The sequence below is a fragment of the Neopelma chrysocephalum genome, unplaced genomic scaffold, assembly GCF_003984885.1.
Source record: "Neopelma chrysocephalum unplaced genomic scaffold, ASM398488v2 Primary Assembly neopelma1_25, whole genome shotgun sequence".
Lineage (NCBI taxonomy): Eukaryota > Metazoa > Chordata > Aves > Passeriformes > Pipridae > Neopelma > Neopelma chrysocephalum.
In genome coordinates, this window is record NW_020897694.1 from 13,551,582 (window position 1) to 13,572,285 (window position 20,704).

At 36.1% G+C, this 20,704-nt stretch overlaps 1 protein-coding gene across 8 annotated transcripts in view; it reads right to left on the reverse strand.

The window, feature by feature from the left end:
• DACH1 (dachshund family transcription factor 1) overlaps positions 1 to 20,704 on the reverse strand; it is a 357,379-nt gene that overhangs the window by 96,452 nt on the left and 240,223 nt on the right. For 5 of the 8 annotated variants that reach the window (XM_027674513.1, XM_027674510.1, XM_027674515.1 and 2 more), the window contains 2 exons: positions 10,025 to 10,160; positions 7,924 to 8,061 (listed from right to left, as the gene is read on the reverse strand). In XM_027674513.1, coding sequence (XP_027530314.1) covers positions 7,924 to 8,061; positions 10,025 to 10,160 — 274 coding nt within the window. The remainder of the gene's footprint in view (positions 1 to 7,923; positions 8,062 to 10,024; positions 10,161 to 20,704) is intronic. The other 3 variants (XM_027674516.1, XM_027674518.1, XM_027674511.1) reach the window with 1 other exon arrangement.

Below are 20,704 nucleotides of genomic sequence, written 5' to 3' on the forward strand. Positions count from 1 at the left end.
TCCTTCTGGACAAAATGTCCAGCACACAGCTGGATAAACACATCATGCAGTGGGTGAGCAATTGGCTCATGGGTCGAACACAGAGGGTAATAGTGAATGGGGTAACATCAGACTGGTGACCTATCACTAGTGGAGTTCCACAGGGCTCCATCTTAGGCCCTTTGCTCTTCAACATCTTCACAAATGACTTGGATGCAGGACTGGAAGGGATACTAAGCGTCTGCAGATGACACAAAACTGGGAGGAGCTGTTGACTACCTCCAAGGCAGGGAGACCCTGCAGAGAGACCTCAACAGAGATTAGAGGTCTGGGCAATCACCAACCACATGAAGTTCAACAAGGGCTGCACCTGGGATGGGGCAGCCCCAGATGTACATACAGAATGGGGAATGAGCTGTTGGAAAGCAATGCCATAGAAATGGACCTGGGGGTCCTGGTCGATGACAAGTTGAATATGAGTCAGGAGGGCCAACCGTATCCTGGGGGTCATCAGGCAAAGCATCACCAGCCGGTCGAGGGAGGGGATTGTCCCGCTCTGCTCTGCACTGGTGTGGCCTCACCTTGAATATTGTGTGCAGTTTTGGGCACTGCAGTATAAGAAAGATATTAAGCCATTAGAGAGTGTCCAAAGGAGGGCAACGAAGATGGTGAAGGGCCTTGAGGGGAAGCTGTATGAGGAGCGGCTGAGGTCACTTGGTGTGTTCAGCCTGGAGAAGAGGAGACTGAGGGGAGACCTCATTGCAGTTACAACTTCCTTGTGAGGGGAAGAGGAGGGGCAGGCACTGATCTCTTTTCTGTGGTGACCAGTGACAGGACCTGAGGGAACAGCCTGAAGTTGTGTCAGGGGAGGTTTAGGTTGGATATTAGAAAAAGGTTCTTCACCCAGAAGGTGGGTGGTTACTGAAACAAGCTCCCCAGGGAAGTGGTCACAGCACCAAGGCTGACAGAGTTCAAGAAGCATTTGGATGATACTCTTTGGCGCCTGGTGTGACTCTTGTGGATGGTCCTGCGCAGGGCTAAGAGTTGGACTCAATGATCCTTGTGAATCCCTTCCAACTCAGCATATTCTGTGGTTCTGTGATTGAGTCATTGTAAATATAAAATAGGCAGTATACATATGTGCAACTGGGCTACATTGAGCCTAGTTAGCCTGGAATGTTCTGGAAGTGATGTGCACATATCTGTCAAGTGAAAACCATACAGCAAATCTCTCATAAAATGTGTCTAAACTATTATTACTCCAGCAGAAAAAGGCCTCTAGTAGCAAACAAGTCTGCAGAAGTATGTCATTGGAGGATGACCTAATATTTTTATTCAATTATTTGCATTAAAAATTTTTTTCAGAAGTTTGTACTACCTTTTCCTTCCTTCCTGCCAAAACATACTGTTCATGTCTTATTCAATAATAAGGCTTCTATTTTTCTATGTAACAAAACCAGATGTTTTCCCGCTTCTTAAGAAAATTAAGAAAAAACTTGCAATTTTATTTTCACCTTTATAATCCATTAACTGTAATAGCTTTTAATGTATTTTTAAAATTCCTGTCCCTCTTGGGCTGAATGATAAGATACACCAACAACCACAGTCTCAAATGGTTATCTTGGTGACAGTGGCTTTATCAAACTTTTAATTTAGTGGATCTTTATTATATTATCTGTCACAGGTTAAAATTGTGACTACTATCCTGTTGGGGTTTGAGAAGTCCTAGATAATGTAGAAATACACAGCATAAACTCAGTATCTTAAGGATTTAAAAACTAATCTATTAAGATTCAATAAATAACATGTAAAATGAAGAAATAGAAAGTAGATTTAGAATGTATTAACCATAAATATTTTGGCATACAGAAACCCATCGAGGTATGTTCATATTCTTTTTATTACATTAAAATGCAATATTCAGTAAAATAAATATATTGTGTAAGTATCTCTGTGTATTTATGTATACAAAAATGAACAGATAAAGTATGTTTATACAAGCAACTGGACACCAGAACTGTGAATGAAAATTCCTCTGTACATCAGCTAGTAAATAATCTCTTTAAAAAAGGGCTTTCTCAGAGAACTAACTAAAATCACAGACCAGAAACAGAATTTAAGCAAAGTTCTTAATCACTCTGTTGACTTTTCTAAGAGGACAGCTCATGTAGATGAGAATCTTTGTTGATGTTAAAACTTCCTCTGAGTCTTTCATATTTTAGTGGGTTTGTGTGGCTGAATTTTGGTAGCGGGAGAGCTACAGGGGTGGCTTCTATTAAAAACTGCTAGAAACTTCCCCTGTCTGGAGGAGCCAATGCCAGCCGGCTCCAGGACAGACTTCCTGCCGCTGGCCAAGGCCAAGCCAATTAGGAGCAATAGTAACGCCTCCGTATTTAAGAACAGAAGGTATTGTGCAGAAAGAATCCCAGCCAGAAGGAGCAGAGTGAGAACATGTGAACAACAATGCAGACACCAAGGTCAGTGCAGAAGGAGGGGTAGGAGGTGCTCCAGGCGTCAGAGCTGAGGCCCCTGCAGCCCGTGGTGCAGACCATGGTGGAGCAGCTGTGCCCCTGCAGCCCATGGAGAACCATCGGGGTGCAGAGACCCACCTGCAGCCCATGGAGAAGCCCATGCTGGAGCAGGTGGATATCTTAAGGAGGCTGTGACCCTGCTCAAGATGGAGCAGAGTCCTGCCAGGGACCTGCAGTCCGTGGAGAGGGAAGCCCACAGTGAAGCAGGTTTTTCTCGGGTAGGACTTGTGGCCCCTGTGGGGGACCCACACCAGTACAGCTTATTCATGAAGGACTGCACCCCATGGAGGAGTGACCCACGAGACAGCAGTTTGGGAAGAACTGCTGCCCGAGGGATGGACTCATGTTGGAGAGGTCCATCAAGGACTGTCTCCCGTGGGAGGGATCCCATGGGAGCAGGGGAAGGACTCCTCTCCCTGAGCAGAGGTAGAAACAACAACTGACCGTAACCTCCATTCCCCATTCCCCTGCACCCCTGGGGGGCAGAAGGGAAAACATGGAAGGAAGGAGGGGTGGGGGGAAGGTGTTTTTAAGATTATTTCTCACTCTTTGGCTCTTATCCTGTTAGTAATAAATTTTAAGTACTATCCCCACTCTGAGTCTGTTTTGCCCGTGAAGGTAATCAGTAACTGATCTCTCTCAGCTGTTATCTCAACTCATGGATCCTTAGCTCCTTTTTTCTCTCTCCTCTGTTGCAGAGGGAGAGTGACAGAGTGGCTTTAGTGGGTACCTGGTATCCGGCCAGGGTCAACCCACTATACATATTTACAAAAACAAACTCGTATGTGTCTCTATATTTTTTAAGGTGAATAAGCATGTTTCATATATGTTTACAGTATGCATATATTTTAAAGGAATGTACTGCTGATACTGCAGAACAAATATCTAATTACATATGATGACATATTTATCATTAGTTCCCTTTTTGATGCATGATGGCTAACAGGAAAATCCAATCCTAACTTGGGAATATTTAAATTATTTTCAATTTTATACAAAGAATATTTTGAAATTTTAATATTGTATTTTATAAGATATTAAAGGTCTAAGACTGCTCTCATCTCTACAGGGGGACACAAAATCAAAACAGAGACAAGAACTGGGACTTTTTAACATGTGGATTTGATAAATTTATACCTTAATTGCTGCTATCATAGTAGTCAAGAAGCAGTTATTGTTGATTATCTGAAAATTACTTGTGAAATTTCCATTAGCATCATAGTTTAAAAGCTTTTCTGAAAGAGGAAGTTTAACTTCCTTTGTGAACATGGTGAATATTTTATATTTTGTTATAGAAAACAGCACATATATTTTCAGCAAAGCGTCCTTCCCATAACACCTTAAATAAGATATTAAATTTAAAATGTAAGCATGACATTCAGGCTTCATTTGCTGTTGGTGTCAATCTAAAAAAATTATAAATTGATGCAGACAGAAAATTCTAATCTGATGCCCTAAGGCCAGATCCAATAAAACACTTAAGATTCTAAATTTGGTGTTAAAGCAACTAAGGGAAGGGAATCTTGGGCTGAAGTGAGCTGGGTCTTATATTCTTGTAGAGTGTATAGAGTAGGTATGGCTAAGCAGATACCAGTTAGGAAGTGCTATGAGCAGCCACTGCCTCCAGTATCACTTAACATCACCCAAAATAATCGTACACAGCTATGTGGAGCTAGTAAATAGACTCTGTCAATAGGACTGAGCTATAAATTACATCTTGCAGACCCAATATGATCTGAGTCCGGGTTGTAAGGGCAAGGGGATAATGTTAAAAAATACTTCCCTCTTTTACAAAAAGCACAGTGATTAAGGATACTGCTCAGGAATGTGTCACAAGTTCACTTCTCTCTTTTGTCCAGAGGGAATTAGGTTCCACATCTCCAAAGAGGGTGTGTTTGACTTTTAAGCCTTTGATTATTTTGAACTTCTTTAGAAACACTTCAGATCAATGAGCAAAAACAGGATCAAGATTCAATAGCCTAGTCTTTAGGTTCTCCACTAGTTCTTTCCTACACTATTTCCTTATTTAACAGACAACATTACTGAAGAGCTAAACAGGTATTCAGCTCCATAAAAACCACCAAAAGTGCGCTTCTCACAGCTTCAGAGTGGGAGATCTGCAGGACCTCATATGTAAGTTGAGCAGGATAAGTGATAAAATACACATCACCAAAACTGAGGCCCTATTTAGAGCAAACTCTTTGCATCACAGAAACTTAACTTCACTTGAAAAGACTCAGAGCCTTATTTTAACATAAAAAACTGAATGAATCTTTTCTAATATGACTCCTATACTTCACAGAAGTCCTTCTTGTAGAATCTGACCTAATAAAACCAAATGTGCATCATCAAACAATCCATAATTACAGATTACAAGATTAGATACTTGGTTTTGATGATGGTTGTCAAGCACTTGAGTTAACATCGTGTACTTGAACTTAGCTCATTCTTCCCAGGATCATTTGCAGTTCTACAGCCTGCTTTCAGTAAAACTGGAAAAACTGCTATCCACTAATAAGCAAAAACCCTCTGAAAATTGAGGGTAATTGGCCTCCTGTCATACAGATAATGACATCTTGAGTTATGTTTGAACTATGGGGCAGAACTGCTTTGCAGTATTTCCTGCTGTCCTCCCTAGTCCAGGCTAGGAAACTGGCTGGACAACAACATAACCTTAGCAAACCTAAGTTTTCTTCTCATGGAACAGAGGGTGGAGCTTCAGATGTGTCCACTGGGTTTTGACCCAAAATGAAGCTAGGATGCAGCCAAGCTGCGCATCTGGAATAAGCAGCTGGAAAATGTCCCCAACACCCATGTTTTATGCATGGTCTTTGAGAACAACAACAAATATTGACCCAGAGGCTGATGTAAACTTTCATGTTCTAATACACAGATCCATAGAACTTAAATTTGATTCTTCGTGTGATAATAACAACCTGACTCCAATGGATGGTGCGGTCACTGAGAGCTGCACATACCAAAACCTGAGAACAGATTTCAAAGACTGTCTAAAGACAAATAAAAAAATAAAACCAAACAAAACTACACAAGACTTTTACTGGTAACTTAAAACAATCCAGTAAAATAAAGTAATTTTTGTCAATAATAATAATTCTGCCTGAATTTTGAATAGAAATACACACAATCTTTGAAAGACTGAATACTCCCAAACTGTTTCTAAATGTATTATACTAGTTTCGTGGACTGGGTAACTTAGCTCCTTTGTACTATGTTACTAACAGGTAAATGGCATTTTCTCTCCTGTATCCAACTCATAGATCAGGTCAAACAAATTATTCACCCCTCTGATATTCAAAATTTGGTATGTTGATCAGTTGCCTCTGCTATAACTTTGTTCCCCCTTTAAATTTTCTGTTGACTGTAAATAAATTTTCCCTGATCTCAAATGACTTCAGAGATTTTTCATCTTTTCACTTTTTTAATGGAAGAGGAGACCAGAAGAGAAAACACAGGGCCTTCTCTACTAGACAGAATTTCCCAGGTTCTCTCAGGTTCAATCAAAGCCATTTTAGTTGCAGCTAATAGATTTCTGCCAACAAAAGCGGCTTAGAAGAAAACACATTAATTTTTAAATGCTTCATGATACCTATCTAGAACTTCTGATTTCTTCTCTTTATTCCTTTTTCTTTTGAATCAGCTGATGAAGGTGATGGGGTTTTAGCAATAAGAGTACCATCACCTACATGTGTCTGTATTTTTAGATATGGTGGCATTGTGACTGATTTGAAGAGGTAAAGCAACAGTTTGGGAATATGATTGCAAGCTCACAGTGACAAAAGTAGATAATTACTATCTCCACAAAACTTGTTTTAATACAGATTATATTAGTATTAAAGCTACATGATTGGTGTGAGAGACATGATAAATGTAGTCATGACAGGAAACAATTTTTAATTTAGTAACCCCTATCAATCTGGATAGCCCATGAATATTTACCATTAATTCAGTAGGCTGGAACAGAGTGGGGGAAAAGAACAAAAAAAAAGGAGGTTTGACCTAAACAAGGACTGAGGAAAAAAGTGAATTCTCAGCAGTTTTACTGAGAACAGATCTTGCAAGAACGTGAACTGGCAAAAGATTAGAAAATACATTTGGGATACCATTATAAACAAAACCTTTAAAAAACCTGAATGACATGCAAAAATAGTAGCAATTCTTAATATGTACTTCTCTTTGCAGCATTTACCAGTCAGATTACACTTAAACAAGTAACTTCAAAGGCTGAAATAAAATCAGTTATGGAAATTCAAAACAAACCTATTTGATCACATCCCCCTTCACAGCAGGGATACAATTTGCAGAGGCTGAGTGAGGGCATAGTATAAGCTAAAATAGGTTGTGTGTGCAATGAACCAAACTAAATGGTTTATATGAAAGAAATGTTGTTTCCATTAATTTTTCTGGTAATCCTATTAAAAACACCACCTGTCCAGAACAGAATTGTCCAGATTTTAATTCTTTTTCATATCTCAGTGTTCAAAAAAGAGACAGAGAAGGTATCTTCTTATAGCAATTAAAATATGTAACAAATTGTATTATTCTGAAATCTTCATAACTGCAGCAGTTTCTCCTGCTCTGTTTCAATGTCTGGCTATTATACCTTTTACTTTTTCTCTCATTGTGCTCAAAGAACTGATTTTTCTGATAAGCCAAAATAATGTTTTTTCAAAGCCTACACTGTATTTTCAACTTCTCTTTAAACAAAATGTTTCTAGTCTATAGTACTTAAATTCACATATATTAAGGAAATGTAACATAAAATGCACCTTTCAGAATTCCACCACCACTCCTCCAAAATCCCCTGTAAGAGCCCTGAACGGGAACTTGACTTTGAATACCAACAGAGATGAAATGGTGTCATAATCAGCATAAGTGCATGTGGACTATTCACCTAGATCAAACACTTTGGTCATATACTCAATTAAATTTAAATCCCATTATATAATGTATACCAGCTTCATTTTATGCAATTCCCTAATTTAATGGCTTGGTATTAGCCTTTTCCCTTTTTGTACACATGGACTAATTTTCACGGTGCTCAGTCCCTCTGGGAAGTAGGTCATTAGAGTCAACTGGATGGAGACAGAAACTTAAACAGTACTGTAGAAGGGTCAGAAACACAATAACAATGTAAAACTGTTTTTCACTCATCCTACTTTGTAATATTTATGAAATTTCTCCCTTATGTAAATATCGTTCATTAATCTTGAGGATGACAAAGCAGAAGAATAAAGAAAGCTATCACCCTGTTACAATTTAATTCGTGAAACAAAAGATACCCCCAACAAAACAAAAACACAATTAAAAAATTAAAAGTCACAATTATAACATTTAACTGCCAAGACTATAGTTGTTTTACACTGAAGCAGTAGAATCAAAATATTCATATTACCTTTCTCAATGTGTATTCTTTTTGTCTCATGTCCCACATCATGACCAGCCAGATCACCTTCCTTAGGCCCAGGCAGGACATTAGGTGACATACCCATCAGCATTTGGTTCATAGATAGCCCGTTCTGATGGACAGCTGCTAGACACAAGTGCAGGCAGAAAGAAATCAGCTGTCACATTAACACTGTTTCACTTATTTTCTATAGTCTTCCTCTTATACAAGAATTCTAACAATCACCAAGTTACTTAATTAATGCTATCAGGATCCACATAGTGGGAGAGTTTCTTCCTGTTACTTCTGGTGCTCATCAGACAGCTTGAAAAGTTCTTTCCAAGAGTCCTCAAAGAGCCCTTCAGGAGTTTTAAACACACCTCAGAAACTCATATTAGGTAGTTTATATACCTATGCTTTTATCCTGAAAAATTGTACTTCCAAGAGGTTTAAGCCATTTTTTAAAGTGCTTTTTCGTATGTAACTCATATTTCTGTAGTAGTTATTTGATTCTGGTTGGCACCACAAAAAGCAAGTGTACCTAAGAAACAGGTGTGATGTTAACAAATGAGATAGGACAGAAAAGATTTATAAATAAATAAGTTACTAAAGGGATCCCCCACTTAAGGAACTCTGTTATGTCCACATGGAAGAAAAAAATGTGTGAAGGTCCCAATCCTCTCTGTTGGTAAGTAATAGAGTAAGCTAAACAATAAAAAAAAAGTCACTCCTTAGCAAAAAAAAAAAGTATTTCTCAATTTAGTTTCATCTAATTTTTTTTTTAGACAACAATGGAAAAGCTCTCCATTGGTTGTAAAAAAATATATACTCTTCAATCAATTAAAAACAAATTAAAAATCCACAGTTATGAAGTTTTTTCAGAACTTTACTTCTGAAATGTGCACCGTGTTGATGGACAGCAGGTGACCACCAAAGCCACTTCATAAGTCCCCCTCCTCAACTGGACAATGGAGAGAAAATATAATGAAAGGCTCGTGGATCGAGCCTGGGGAAATAGATAGGTCACAGTATATGGGATGCCAATTTAATCTGCACTCTGAATTGTTGAAGTGATAAGAAAACAGAATTTTCAACTTGTCATGGTCAGGCCTCATTTCTTTTCTTTGGTAAGTCATTTTTCATCACATACTAATGAAAGATCTTTCATCTGAAGGTCAATGAAGAGTCAGCTTCCTGAGTCTGCAGAGAGCCTGAAAAGAGGCAGTCTAAAAGACACGTGTTGCATCTAATCAATACAACTACTTCTTTCATACAGCTATTTCATGGCCTTCTACGTGCATGCCAAATCCTCCAGTTTCACCTATTGACAAATTCTACTGTAGAAAGATGACTTAAAAGCACAAAACCTTGTAACAGAGCAATAATAAAGGGAATGGACAAGTGTAATATGAATTTAAGTACATATACATAAAATAGTGTGCGTTTAAAACCCTAATTTCCACTGCTATAGTGGAATATCATAGAATTCAGGGTCTTTGCCAGGTAATTTACTTCCTGTACATTGAACCTTGATAAAAATGGTATTACTCTGGGACACCACGGTTTAATTTCACTCTGCCCCTTGTGAGCTATGAGCTGATAATTCTTTATCATATTTCTCACCACTACAAAATTTTATATTTAAAAAAATTATAAAGTATGCACATTTTTAATTGATTTAACCCGATTCTTCTCTTTACCAAGCAATTCTACCACGTAAAATATTGCTTATGAAGTCAGATTCAATTTAGAAATCAAACCAGAGTAACCAGATTAAATAAAACTCAATTTCTTTAAGAAATGTTTATACTATATGTTCAGTTCTAAAACTAATCTAGCAAATTGCTTCCCGGCTGCAATTCTGTATTTCATTGCTCATATCTTTATGTTTAATATGACATGATGGCAGTTTATATCAGTACCCGTTAATGTAGCATTGGATATTATGATACTGTAAAATGGGAAACATAATGCTGGGAGATAGTTATTTCTGCTGAACTTCTGAACATGATACATATGAGATCTATTTAAGATGAGGGCATTTTGATTAGAAAAACCAGCTGCACCTAATCAAATATAAAGTGGTGAGAAGGAGAAGAATGTGACCTACGGATTCTGTCTGAAGAGCTCTCGGTCCGCGCAGGAGAACTGGACACGCTGCTGCTTCGATGAGAGGATGGATGGCTGCCAGGTCTTCGGCCCTCTTCAAGAGAAGGAGCAGGAGAAGGGCTGTCTGGAACACGTTCCTAGACCACACGAAAAGTAATTGAGAAAAAAGGCAATGTTACACCAAGCCTCTGTTTCCAAACATCACTTCCCTAAACTGAATCTTCCTCCTAATTTACAACCTACTCTTTCACCTGTTGAGATGTCTGGGATTTGCAGAGCATTCTGCCTTCTGGACTACTTATAAAAATAAGGGGTTTGTTTTGCTTTAGTTTTTTGGTTTTGTTTTTCTCACTCCTATTGTCATGCTGTTGAATTGGAAATACACAATTCTGGCTTACAGATTTCAGCCTTGTGGGATGAGGATCCATGCACTTCTGTAAATAAATAATGATCAGACACTATTGTTTTATCTCATGCTGACTTTTACTCCACATTTCAATTTCAAAGGGGCTTCTTGAGCAATGAGATTTTATGGAACTGTATGGATCACAAAGAAAATATAATCTCCTTGTAGAACCTATACCAGTAACATGGCTGATGTAAGTCCAAATGTCTGTTTTTACCATGGAGCACAAATCTGGAATGAATCACACTTTTTGGGTGAATGTGGCCATATCACTCACCATATCACTACTTCAAAATGCAGAAAACCACCCATTCATGTTTTTCTGCCCAGGGAAAGGCCTGGCATGGTAGCTAAGAGGAGCTATGATGCACTTCAAGATGTTCCTTGGTTTTGAAAACTAGAGGTTGAGGATTGTGATTGTTAGAACTGCACATCTGCTACGTGAGAATTGCTAGTATGTAGCATATAGCTATATCTGATATTTACACAGAATTTCAATGGAAACAATAATCAAAAGGAGTTGAGTGCAGAATAGTCCTTTCTAAAAAATTCTCTATCTTTCCCTGCAGTTTCCTTTTTATTGCTAATAACTTCCAAGACTCATTGCTCAAATATGTGTGAGTTAGGCTGTTTCGGTCAAATAGTGATAAAAATAAATAGATCCTAAAAGGGAAATCTATTGGAGGGGATGGAAATGTTAAAACTAGTATTTTTTTGGTTTGTAGTGGGTTTTTTCCTTTCTGATAATTGAAATCCTGACTTATAATGAAAAAAACAATGAACCCAAGCAACCAACCAACAAACTGCATACATTCAACTCACAAAAAACCTTTTGGTAATGAAATAATAAAATTAGTATGTGTTTAATAACACATAAGAAAACTTGTTGCTGCAAATGCCTAAAAATTTTCTTGGAAAGAGCAGTGTAGCATAGCAAACTGCTTTTGCAGCAGTTATTATTTTATCATGCACAGTCGCTACATTAATATTTATTTATCGGAATGCATTCCTAAGAAACTTTGCAACATGCTCATCATAGTAATCAATAGATTTGTTCCAGGTAAGTTTCATAAAAATATTTGCTGAATTTGAGATTCTGATTGCAAAGGGATTCAATGGGCCTACTGATGGAGTGGGAGGAGACTTTTTAGAGCAATATTTCAAGACATTTAAGTGGATTCCACTTTAATAGTCTTAGATTTTTAAGTCAAAAACATTGATGAGGATAGCTTAACTGCATCATAGCTCTAGGCTTATTATGACTTTGATTGTGTTTATATGTCCACGAACTGGGTATTCAAGAGGAGGATTATAATGCAGATGTTTTCAGAACGTAGAAGATTTATTTCTTTAGATTTAGGAGGATTTAAGCATGCACAGCGTACAGATTTGATATAAATTGGAACATGGTATATTTAATCATTCATTTAATATATGATTTCACTCTTCGGCATACAATGTATTGTTCTTAGAAGGGTTTCATTAAAAAGAAATCCAGTGAGCACATAAGATTTGAATACAGAGCTGCAGAGTAAATTAATTTATTTAAACAGCTTAATTTGTTTATCCTATTTATTTATGTGCACTTTTACAGAATGTATTATGAGATGGAGCGAGCAAAAGGAATGCACGGAACACCAAAATATAATTACTGAACAAACAAAACAGATGAGTTTTATTCTCATATAATACGAAATAGACAAACCCAATGAGAAAACCATATATACAGGGTTTATCAATTAATTTGCAAAATATCCTTTAATTCCAATAAAACACGGGACTGAACTATGCAGAAATGTAAAAAAAATCAATTTAGTACCTTAACTAATGTTTTATATCCTTGTTTCATAGTTCCACAATCAGCAATATAGTCTACAGCAATTTTTTGTCTTTACCAAACTATCTGCTACATATAAATGGAAATGCTACAAAGAATAAACTGAAATACTCTGTAGCTCTAAAACATCATAGTGATAAACTAATGGTGCTTGAATATCAATATAAGTTGTCCTTCTTACCAGAGATTTTGTGTAGAAAAGATGAATTTGGTTTGTGGCATAATATTAATTTTACATTTGGACTTCACTTTAAAAATTTTCAGAAACGGAAATGTGCAAAAATGTGTTCACTAAATAATGCAGATCAGAGCTATTTTGTCACTTCTGCAACATGCCACTTTTGTACAAGTAACTCCACATGACACCGCAAAGAAACAGAATTTACTGCCTTATAATCTCAGTCACAGAAATCACCTAGAATTCTGTCTGCTGCCTAGTATTTTTACTAAACTTGCCTACTCCCAGGAGCAGATCTTTCTAGAGAATATAGTGTTCATTTGTACTGTAATTAGGCTTGATGTCTCCCAACAAATAATCAAATAAATAAATAAAATGTGTGACTTTGCTAAAATGAAGTATGAGAAGGAAACTGTGCAGGGTTCAGTTTGAAATCAACATGGTGCTAAAAATGCCAAGATGGTGGGTTCAATTCCCATATGGGCCATTCACTGAAGAGCTGGACTTGGTGATCCTTGTGGGTCCCTTCCAACTCAGAGTATTCTGTGATTCTGATTCTGTGATCTAAATCTAAGTATCTAAATGCAGTTTTGACGTACAAGCGAGAGAGAAAATTTCAGAGACACTTCTATGTAGGATTCTCTGCAAAGGGGCCCACCTCAAAGGTAAGTTGTCTTCCATTTCAATCAATTGAGATACAGACCATAAAGTCAATGGAGCCTCCTCCAAAACTAGATACCTACAGCTCAATTCAGCTGCTCACATTTGAGCCATTTGGGGCACCAAGGGGTTTTGAGATGTCCCCATCAGGCTGATAAGACAGGACCTCCACTGCCTTCTGGAGTGTCAGTAGGATGCCAAAAATACCACCCTTGCACCTCCTGGTTGATGACCTGAATAGCTTCTAAAATTCTATTGACAATATTTACTAGAAAACAAGAATTATTTATAGTTTGTGAAACATAACCCTCTCTCGCTACTTTTTTTCTCTATTTTTTACTTTCCTATTTCTTCCTACAGATACTCACAAATAAAAAGTAATGTGAACAATTTGGGTAATATGTAGCAATTTAGCATATGGTTGACCAACATTTCAGAATTATTAAGACTCTCAATTAGGTATCAGAACAGGAGGCTATACTAAGCAATGGGCAACAAACTCTTAAAGGCCAAATTTGAAGGATACCTTAGCTTGGTACTCTTTACAATTTGATCTAAATCATGAATCCTAAGCATTTAAGAATCTGACATTTATCTCCTCCAAAAATGCTCCTACCATATAAGAAATTGTCACTCTTAGGAACTGTAATGCCCTTTCTCATGCTCTTACTCCACTGACATTACAAGTTACACACCCTCAATATCAATTCCATTTCATAAATAACAGACTTGTTCCTGTGACACTGGGTTGGTTTTTTTTTATGCTGTAAAAAACAGGTAAAAGATTCTAACTGTCAGAAATTTTAACTTATGAGATTGAAGTTGTCCCTAGAATTAGAAACCACTCCAATTTTATTCCAGAATAGCACATATTCACAACATCACACCGTCCTGGGCTCTTCAAGTAAAACAGAAGTGTCTTGATGTATTTATCAACATTTTTCTACATTACTCAAACAGGTAAATACTGTAAAATCTCATTCCAAAAGTTCATTTCAAGTAACTTCTTTTTACAAATTATCTTAATGTATCAGTAATGGAATCCAGGAGACAAGAAATACTTTCTTCCCTATATCATATGTCTTTTTTCTTCTTGCCAGGTCACAAAGGTAGTTACTCAATATTAATCTCTATTTTTGCCTATTTTATTTCTGCTCCAGCAGCACATTTCACTGTTTGAGAATTGTCTCATTACCGAAAGTCTTCCTCAAAATATACCAAAGCACAAAGTTGATGGAGTTTATCTGTTGGTCCCTATATCAATATGGAAGAGAAGACATTTCAGGTAACATATGTACGAATAATCCTTCTGCTCCTAAGAGGTTAGAAAAGGAAGTGATATCTTCTAGTTTGTCACCACCTCAGTCTTTACACAAACATTCTTTATTCTTTGCCATTCCTGTTCCTTAGTGACAAAATTCTTGAATCTTTCTGACAATGTTTGAATATGCCTTCTTCCAACAACCAACTGGTTTTGCACGCACAGCCTTCAACTCCTGCATATTTCTCTCCTACAGGTATTCACTCTCAGCTTTTTCCTTTGTTCTAGTCTACTTCTACATAAGACTCATCTCTTGGGTTTAGTCATGCTTTAATTTTACTCATAGACTGATCTCTAGACATGCAGATAAGTCTAGCTGTTAGAGGTATATAATTTTTTAAACTATTCAGTTGTCTTGATGCTCTTCAGTGTTGAACAAACTCCTTTAAGGATGTTTGTGCTGTAAGTCATTGAAGTGCAGAGGATAAAATAACATATTTCCAGAGCCATACTTTTCAATACTTTTGGTAACTTATGGAATGGTTTGGGTTGGAAGAGACCTTTAGAGGTCATCTAGTCCCAACCGCCCTGACATAGGCAAGGGCACCGTCCACTAAACCAGATTGCCAGAGCCCCATCCAGCCTGGCCTTGAACACTTCCAGGGATGGAGCATCCACAGTGTCCCTGGGCAATCTAACTTCATAGTGGGGAGAAAGTACATATGACACAAACTGTTTCGTATAGTATTAATATAATTTAAAAAAATAAAATAAAAAGTTTTTAATCAGGAGCAGTTTATAATATTTCTGACCTTTGTGGAAAAGCACCTTGCTTCCAAGGCTTTTTGGTGGTAAAATTATAAAAATGTCTTTTACAATGATCAAAACACAGATTTCTTTCTTCAGTTCCTTACTGACCTATTTTGTGTGAGATGTATACCAGGAATGATTTTCTTGTAAAACAGTATATTTAATTTGACATGAATGAGTGAAAGAAATTAATTACTTGACTATCTTTTTTATTCTCTGCAAATGGGGTATTTTGCTTTTACAGTTTCATTTTTTCATTCACCTTTAGTCAAAAAAACTATGAGACTCTAAATGAAAATTTAGACTTACAAATTGCAAAATGAACTGGACTAATAACTATTTCTTAACTTCCTCAATCACTACTATAATATATGTGTTATCAAACTGACTGAATGCTATAAAATTTCATTTCTATTTCCTTATCTGCACCTACTATGACTGGGTGGCTAAAGATCATGCTAACATTACACTGATGCACTTGACATCTTTCTCACCTTTTCTTGCAAAGCCACTTCTAATCCCAATGAAAATTCAGGAGTTCAAATGTTTTGTATTGTCATTAATTGCAGTATTATTTTAAATCATGGATCTATTTCTTATGAAGAAAATAATCCATGTTATTTACATAAGACTTTCTTTTCTCTCTTTGTGAATATCTTGAACTTGCTTATCTTTTGGATCAATTGAAGTTAATTTGATTTCCATTTTACTTTTATTTCTGCAATTCATTACTTCTAGCTTCTTCATTTACCCTACCTTGCTATTCCCATCACAAGAACACTGCGAGCATAAAACGCAGAAAAAGATCAACAGACAAAAATTTGCTTTATTTTTATTGCCCTGTTTACTACAGGATTATTTGAAATAGCAGCAGCAGTTAACTGACAGGAAGCCAAACAGGAGACTTCCAAGTATTCCTTTAGCAGTACTTCGAGAACAACAGAGAACCTAATCCTTTGAAATCATGGGCAGTACGTAAAGTACAGTGACCTAGCCAGGAAGTGTCATACGATTAGGCCATTACAGAGATTAAAAACATGCAAGCAAGCAAACAAACAAACAAAAGTAGATCCTTATGAATACAAGAAAGAACTTGGTTGTACTGGCAAAACTAGAGTAGCATCTAAGGTATTAAGTTTGGAATCATGATGAAGCAGGCCCATTCCTGGAAGTGCCACAGAGCCTCATAGTGCAGAATTTTGGATTTTGAGGATTGTCATAAAAGTGTCCTGACAACCGTTTGGTCTTTGTGTGTTTATCCTTTCAACTGAATTTATAAATTATATTTTACCTTCTAAATGAATATTTGATCTAACAAACAAAATATGCTTCTAAGGTATACAAAAAACCTGTACAACATGAAAATATGTAAACATGCAAAAAACTCTGCTCAAATTGAATTAGTAACTTCTTATTGGCAAACTTTTTTTTCTGTTTTTTTTCTCCTATTTGGAAAATCTAGTCTTACTTGAAAAGTAAGCCTAAGAAGCACAATTTGGAATTCACCCCTCAAAGTAAATCCAAAGCATACATTCAGCCAAACACCAAGAATTCATCCAACTAAATATCATTGTCTGTACTACAAATGTCTATATCTAAACTAGTCACCCTAGGCTCATTTTTCACCTATACATTTACGTTTCCGAAGGTACAACTCACCTCACTCTAAAGTAGCTATCTAAAATAGGTCCAACAAACTATGCCCTAGAAGACAGCAAAATGAATCCCATCCCTTGTACCTTGCCTCGTAGCCATTTTGCATCAAGTTAATCTCACACTACATACATAGTTCCCTGTTGCACAAGTGATTATGCAAATTCCCAGTCAGAAAATTTGTACTACCTTCTCTGTGTCATGTGTTACGTGTAGATACCCATTTTACATGTCACAAATTAATTCATATGAGCATATGGCTGCTATTAGCTTCAAACTGCACCTCGGAAGCATGCATGATAAAACAAATAATAGTATTGCATATAATTTTTAAAAAAGACATTATTTCAAGTTACAGCCTACCATATATAGTTAGCATCCTCTAAACTCATTATATAAAAACCTTATTAAAAGCTAAAATAAATAATTTTAATCTTCTATATAGAACTAATTAATGGTTAATATAAAGATGGTTAAGCCCTAATAAAGGAGGTCAGCTGCGCTTTGACTTGACTTACTTATTCTAAATGAAAAAAAAAAAACAGAAATGTGCATGTACATATTTATAGTAACATATTTTTTTTTAAAAGTCATACTAATGTGGAGATTTTCTCCGTTATGTTCAAGTTCCTACAAATAGTTCTAAGATATCATATTCTCTGCAGTTATGATAAAAGAAAATGAAGTATTATTTTGGTCTATACCATACTTCAAACTTTATAGGTATATCCCAATTTTCATGTTTGCTTTCCCAGTATGTAAAAGTAGATTTTTTAGGAGCTGGCAGTCCTATTTTTATTCTAAAATATTTATTGTAGACCAATTACCTTTTACTGTTTAAATATTTTAAATCAAAATTCTCCTTATGTAAAGAAAACTTGATCATACTTCATGTATCAGATAAAGAGGAAACGAAAGTAGCTTCCCTCTTCATGCACTTGTATTCAAGAAAATCACTTTAAAGTAATGTCAAAATTTTCTATTTTGGATGCACAAATGTCTCTACAAATAGTAGGTTATCTGAGAAATCAGGTGTTTTTCAGGTTAGGCACACAAAAAGGGCATTTCTGCCAGCTTGGGATACAATTAATTTTGTTCTCATTCCCTCTCTGTAAAATGAGTACAGCATATCTAGCTTCATAGGAATGTTGTCACTGTTCGCATAATGCTTTGCCTGTAATGCACACAAATGTCCATAAAAAACTTCTGCACTCAACACAGGATTCAGATCACACAGGTTAACTAAGACTGGGAGAGACAATTAATTTTAAAAAATTAAATAAAGAATAACTAACCATTCAGTGAATGAGGTAATTTTTCTACAGAAAAATACAGTATATGGCAGTGAAAATAAAATTGCAGTGTACTATATGGATGGAATGCTGTAACATTAAGGTTGTTCAGGCATTCTGATATTTCTGATGTTATGTCTTTTGAAATTTAGTGATGGCCCTTTTACATAGGCTTCAGATTTAATTTTATTCAATGCATGAAAACAACCACATCAAAAGATTTTACAATAATAACCAACATATTGACAATTCTGGCAGATTTTGCAAGCTTACGGTACAGGAAAATTCTGTTTTGTTGGTAACAGCAGCAAAGTTGAAGGTTTTTCTATCCAGGATATCTAACTGTACTTTCAAGTTACAAGTACAACTGTACTTTCAAAGTTCTTATGGCCCCTGACTCTACAGGATGGTATGCCAGAAAATTTCAAGAAGTACTTCATCTAATCCTATTAAAAAAAAAGGTCATAATTTTGGTAAATGGAAAATAAGTTATCTAATTAATGTAAAGTAATGTAAGTTATGTAAGTTATGTAAACCCTTCTACACAAAACACCTTATAATGGCAAGTATTTCTGGTATTTAAAGTCTGCACTTAAGGCCTGCTCACACAGCAGTTACAAAAGACATAAACTGAAGCTTCTATAGTCCCTTTGCTGCCCAATCTCTCCCTGAAGTGAACTTGCTCATTTTCCTCTTAAGAGTCTGTTTCCTTTCAGGTATGCTCTCTGAACTTGCTCATCACCAGTCTGACATGAGACTTTAAAATGTACTCTGTTCAGTCATTTCTGTAGGGCAGTGACATATTTCTTCTCTTTGGCTATTATTTGGACTTTGGGGCAAATATTATAGTAAAAAAAAAAGATAACATGAAATGACATCAATGGGAATACATGCCACTGAAATAGGAAAAAGTGAATGAATGCTAAAATAAAATTTCGTGTCAGAATAGTGCTATAAATCGAGTTATCTAAAAAATAAAATCTGTCAGCAGCTACCTTTGTTAAATAAATTAGTATTAAATTCCTGATAATTGATAACAGGAATATATGAATCTATATATAGAGATATAAAAGAAGTCATAAACTAGTGGAACACAACAAGTGCTGTGATATATTGAGGTAATTAGCAAAATTTAGTCTGATATATTTATTATGCAGTAGAAAACTACTGCGCTACCAGTCACTTTTTCAGCTGGAGGTATTGGTTTCTTCTGTTTTATTCTTAATTCTTTCTATAAGTATTAGTAACACATGGATAAATTGCAATTTTTGATTCTGGCATGCTGCTCTGTTCTAACTTTTACAATGTAATTTCAAGTTGCTATTAATATGAGGTATGTCCTTTATATTTTCATATATCTTTCCGGTGAGTGAAAAAAATTGATGTAGCGAAACTGCTAACAAGCTGAGCCTTTGAAACCATGGGCAGGTGATGAAAGCCACTTCATGTCTAAAGCATCCCCAGGTCACAGCTGTCACACTCACTGCAATTCATTGCTGTCACAATCTGCTGTCCCTGCTTGTTGTTGCTCTCCTCTTATTCATCCAACTCATATATCTAAACATTCCATTACAAAAAGACATCTAATGTTCGTCTCATGTTCAAAAGGGCACAACACTCTTCTGAAATATAATTCTTAAGATTTTAGAGCTCAGAGTTCACTGCCAAATCTAACGTGTTGCTTTGTAAGGCTTCCCTTGTAATTTTGTCTTTGTCTCATCTCCTGAATACAGCAGGATAAAATGTTTAGTTAGTACATGATCTCAGCTTTATTCCAACTTCTTATCACAAAGAAACGAAATATTGCCCAGTAATAGAAAGGCATTTGAAGCTTTGTGAATTTAAAGATAACAGCACTAGCTGTGAGCTCGGTGAATTGGAAGGAAAGGTCAGCAAGTCATCTACTGTGGCACTATTCACAAAGGCAATTCTATCCAATGAACCTGGTTGTTTATAATACGAAGACTCAGATTTTCTAGGACTTAATTTTGTTCTTTGTTATTTAATTAGATATGGTGACTATTGATTTACTTTTCCAAGTAAAAATTTCTCATAGGCCTTCTAACTTTCAAGTAGAGTTTAAACTGGTAAACATCCTGTATTCTAATCACAAATCTATGTTGTCTTTTCAGGTTACAACTACTAACTGCGAGATGAGTGATTCACAAACTTTTCAAAACAACTTGTGGAAATATTGTCACTGAGGAGAAAATATTTCTGTAAAAATTATGGTTAAAAAAATGAGTCAAAAGATAATGAAAACAAACCCAAGAAGTTTAAAAATGTAGCAGTAAAAAAACCAGAAGCTATAATCCTAATAACAAACAGTTTCATGAAAGACAGCAACTGCACTATTTGTCCTTTCCTGTAAAAATAAAGAAAAAGAGGGTTTTCTCATTTACACTTATTCTCAAAGATATTTATTTTGACTGTAGTATAAGTTATTATTCATAAACATTACATTGCCAGTGCAAGATTCAAAAAGTATGCTGATTACAGTTTCCTGCTCAACTACTCAGCGCATATAATTCAATGGACATTAAAATCACAGCCTCTGACTATGCTAGTGAAGAACAGGTAAATT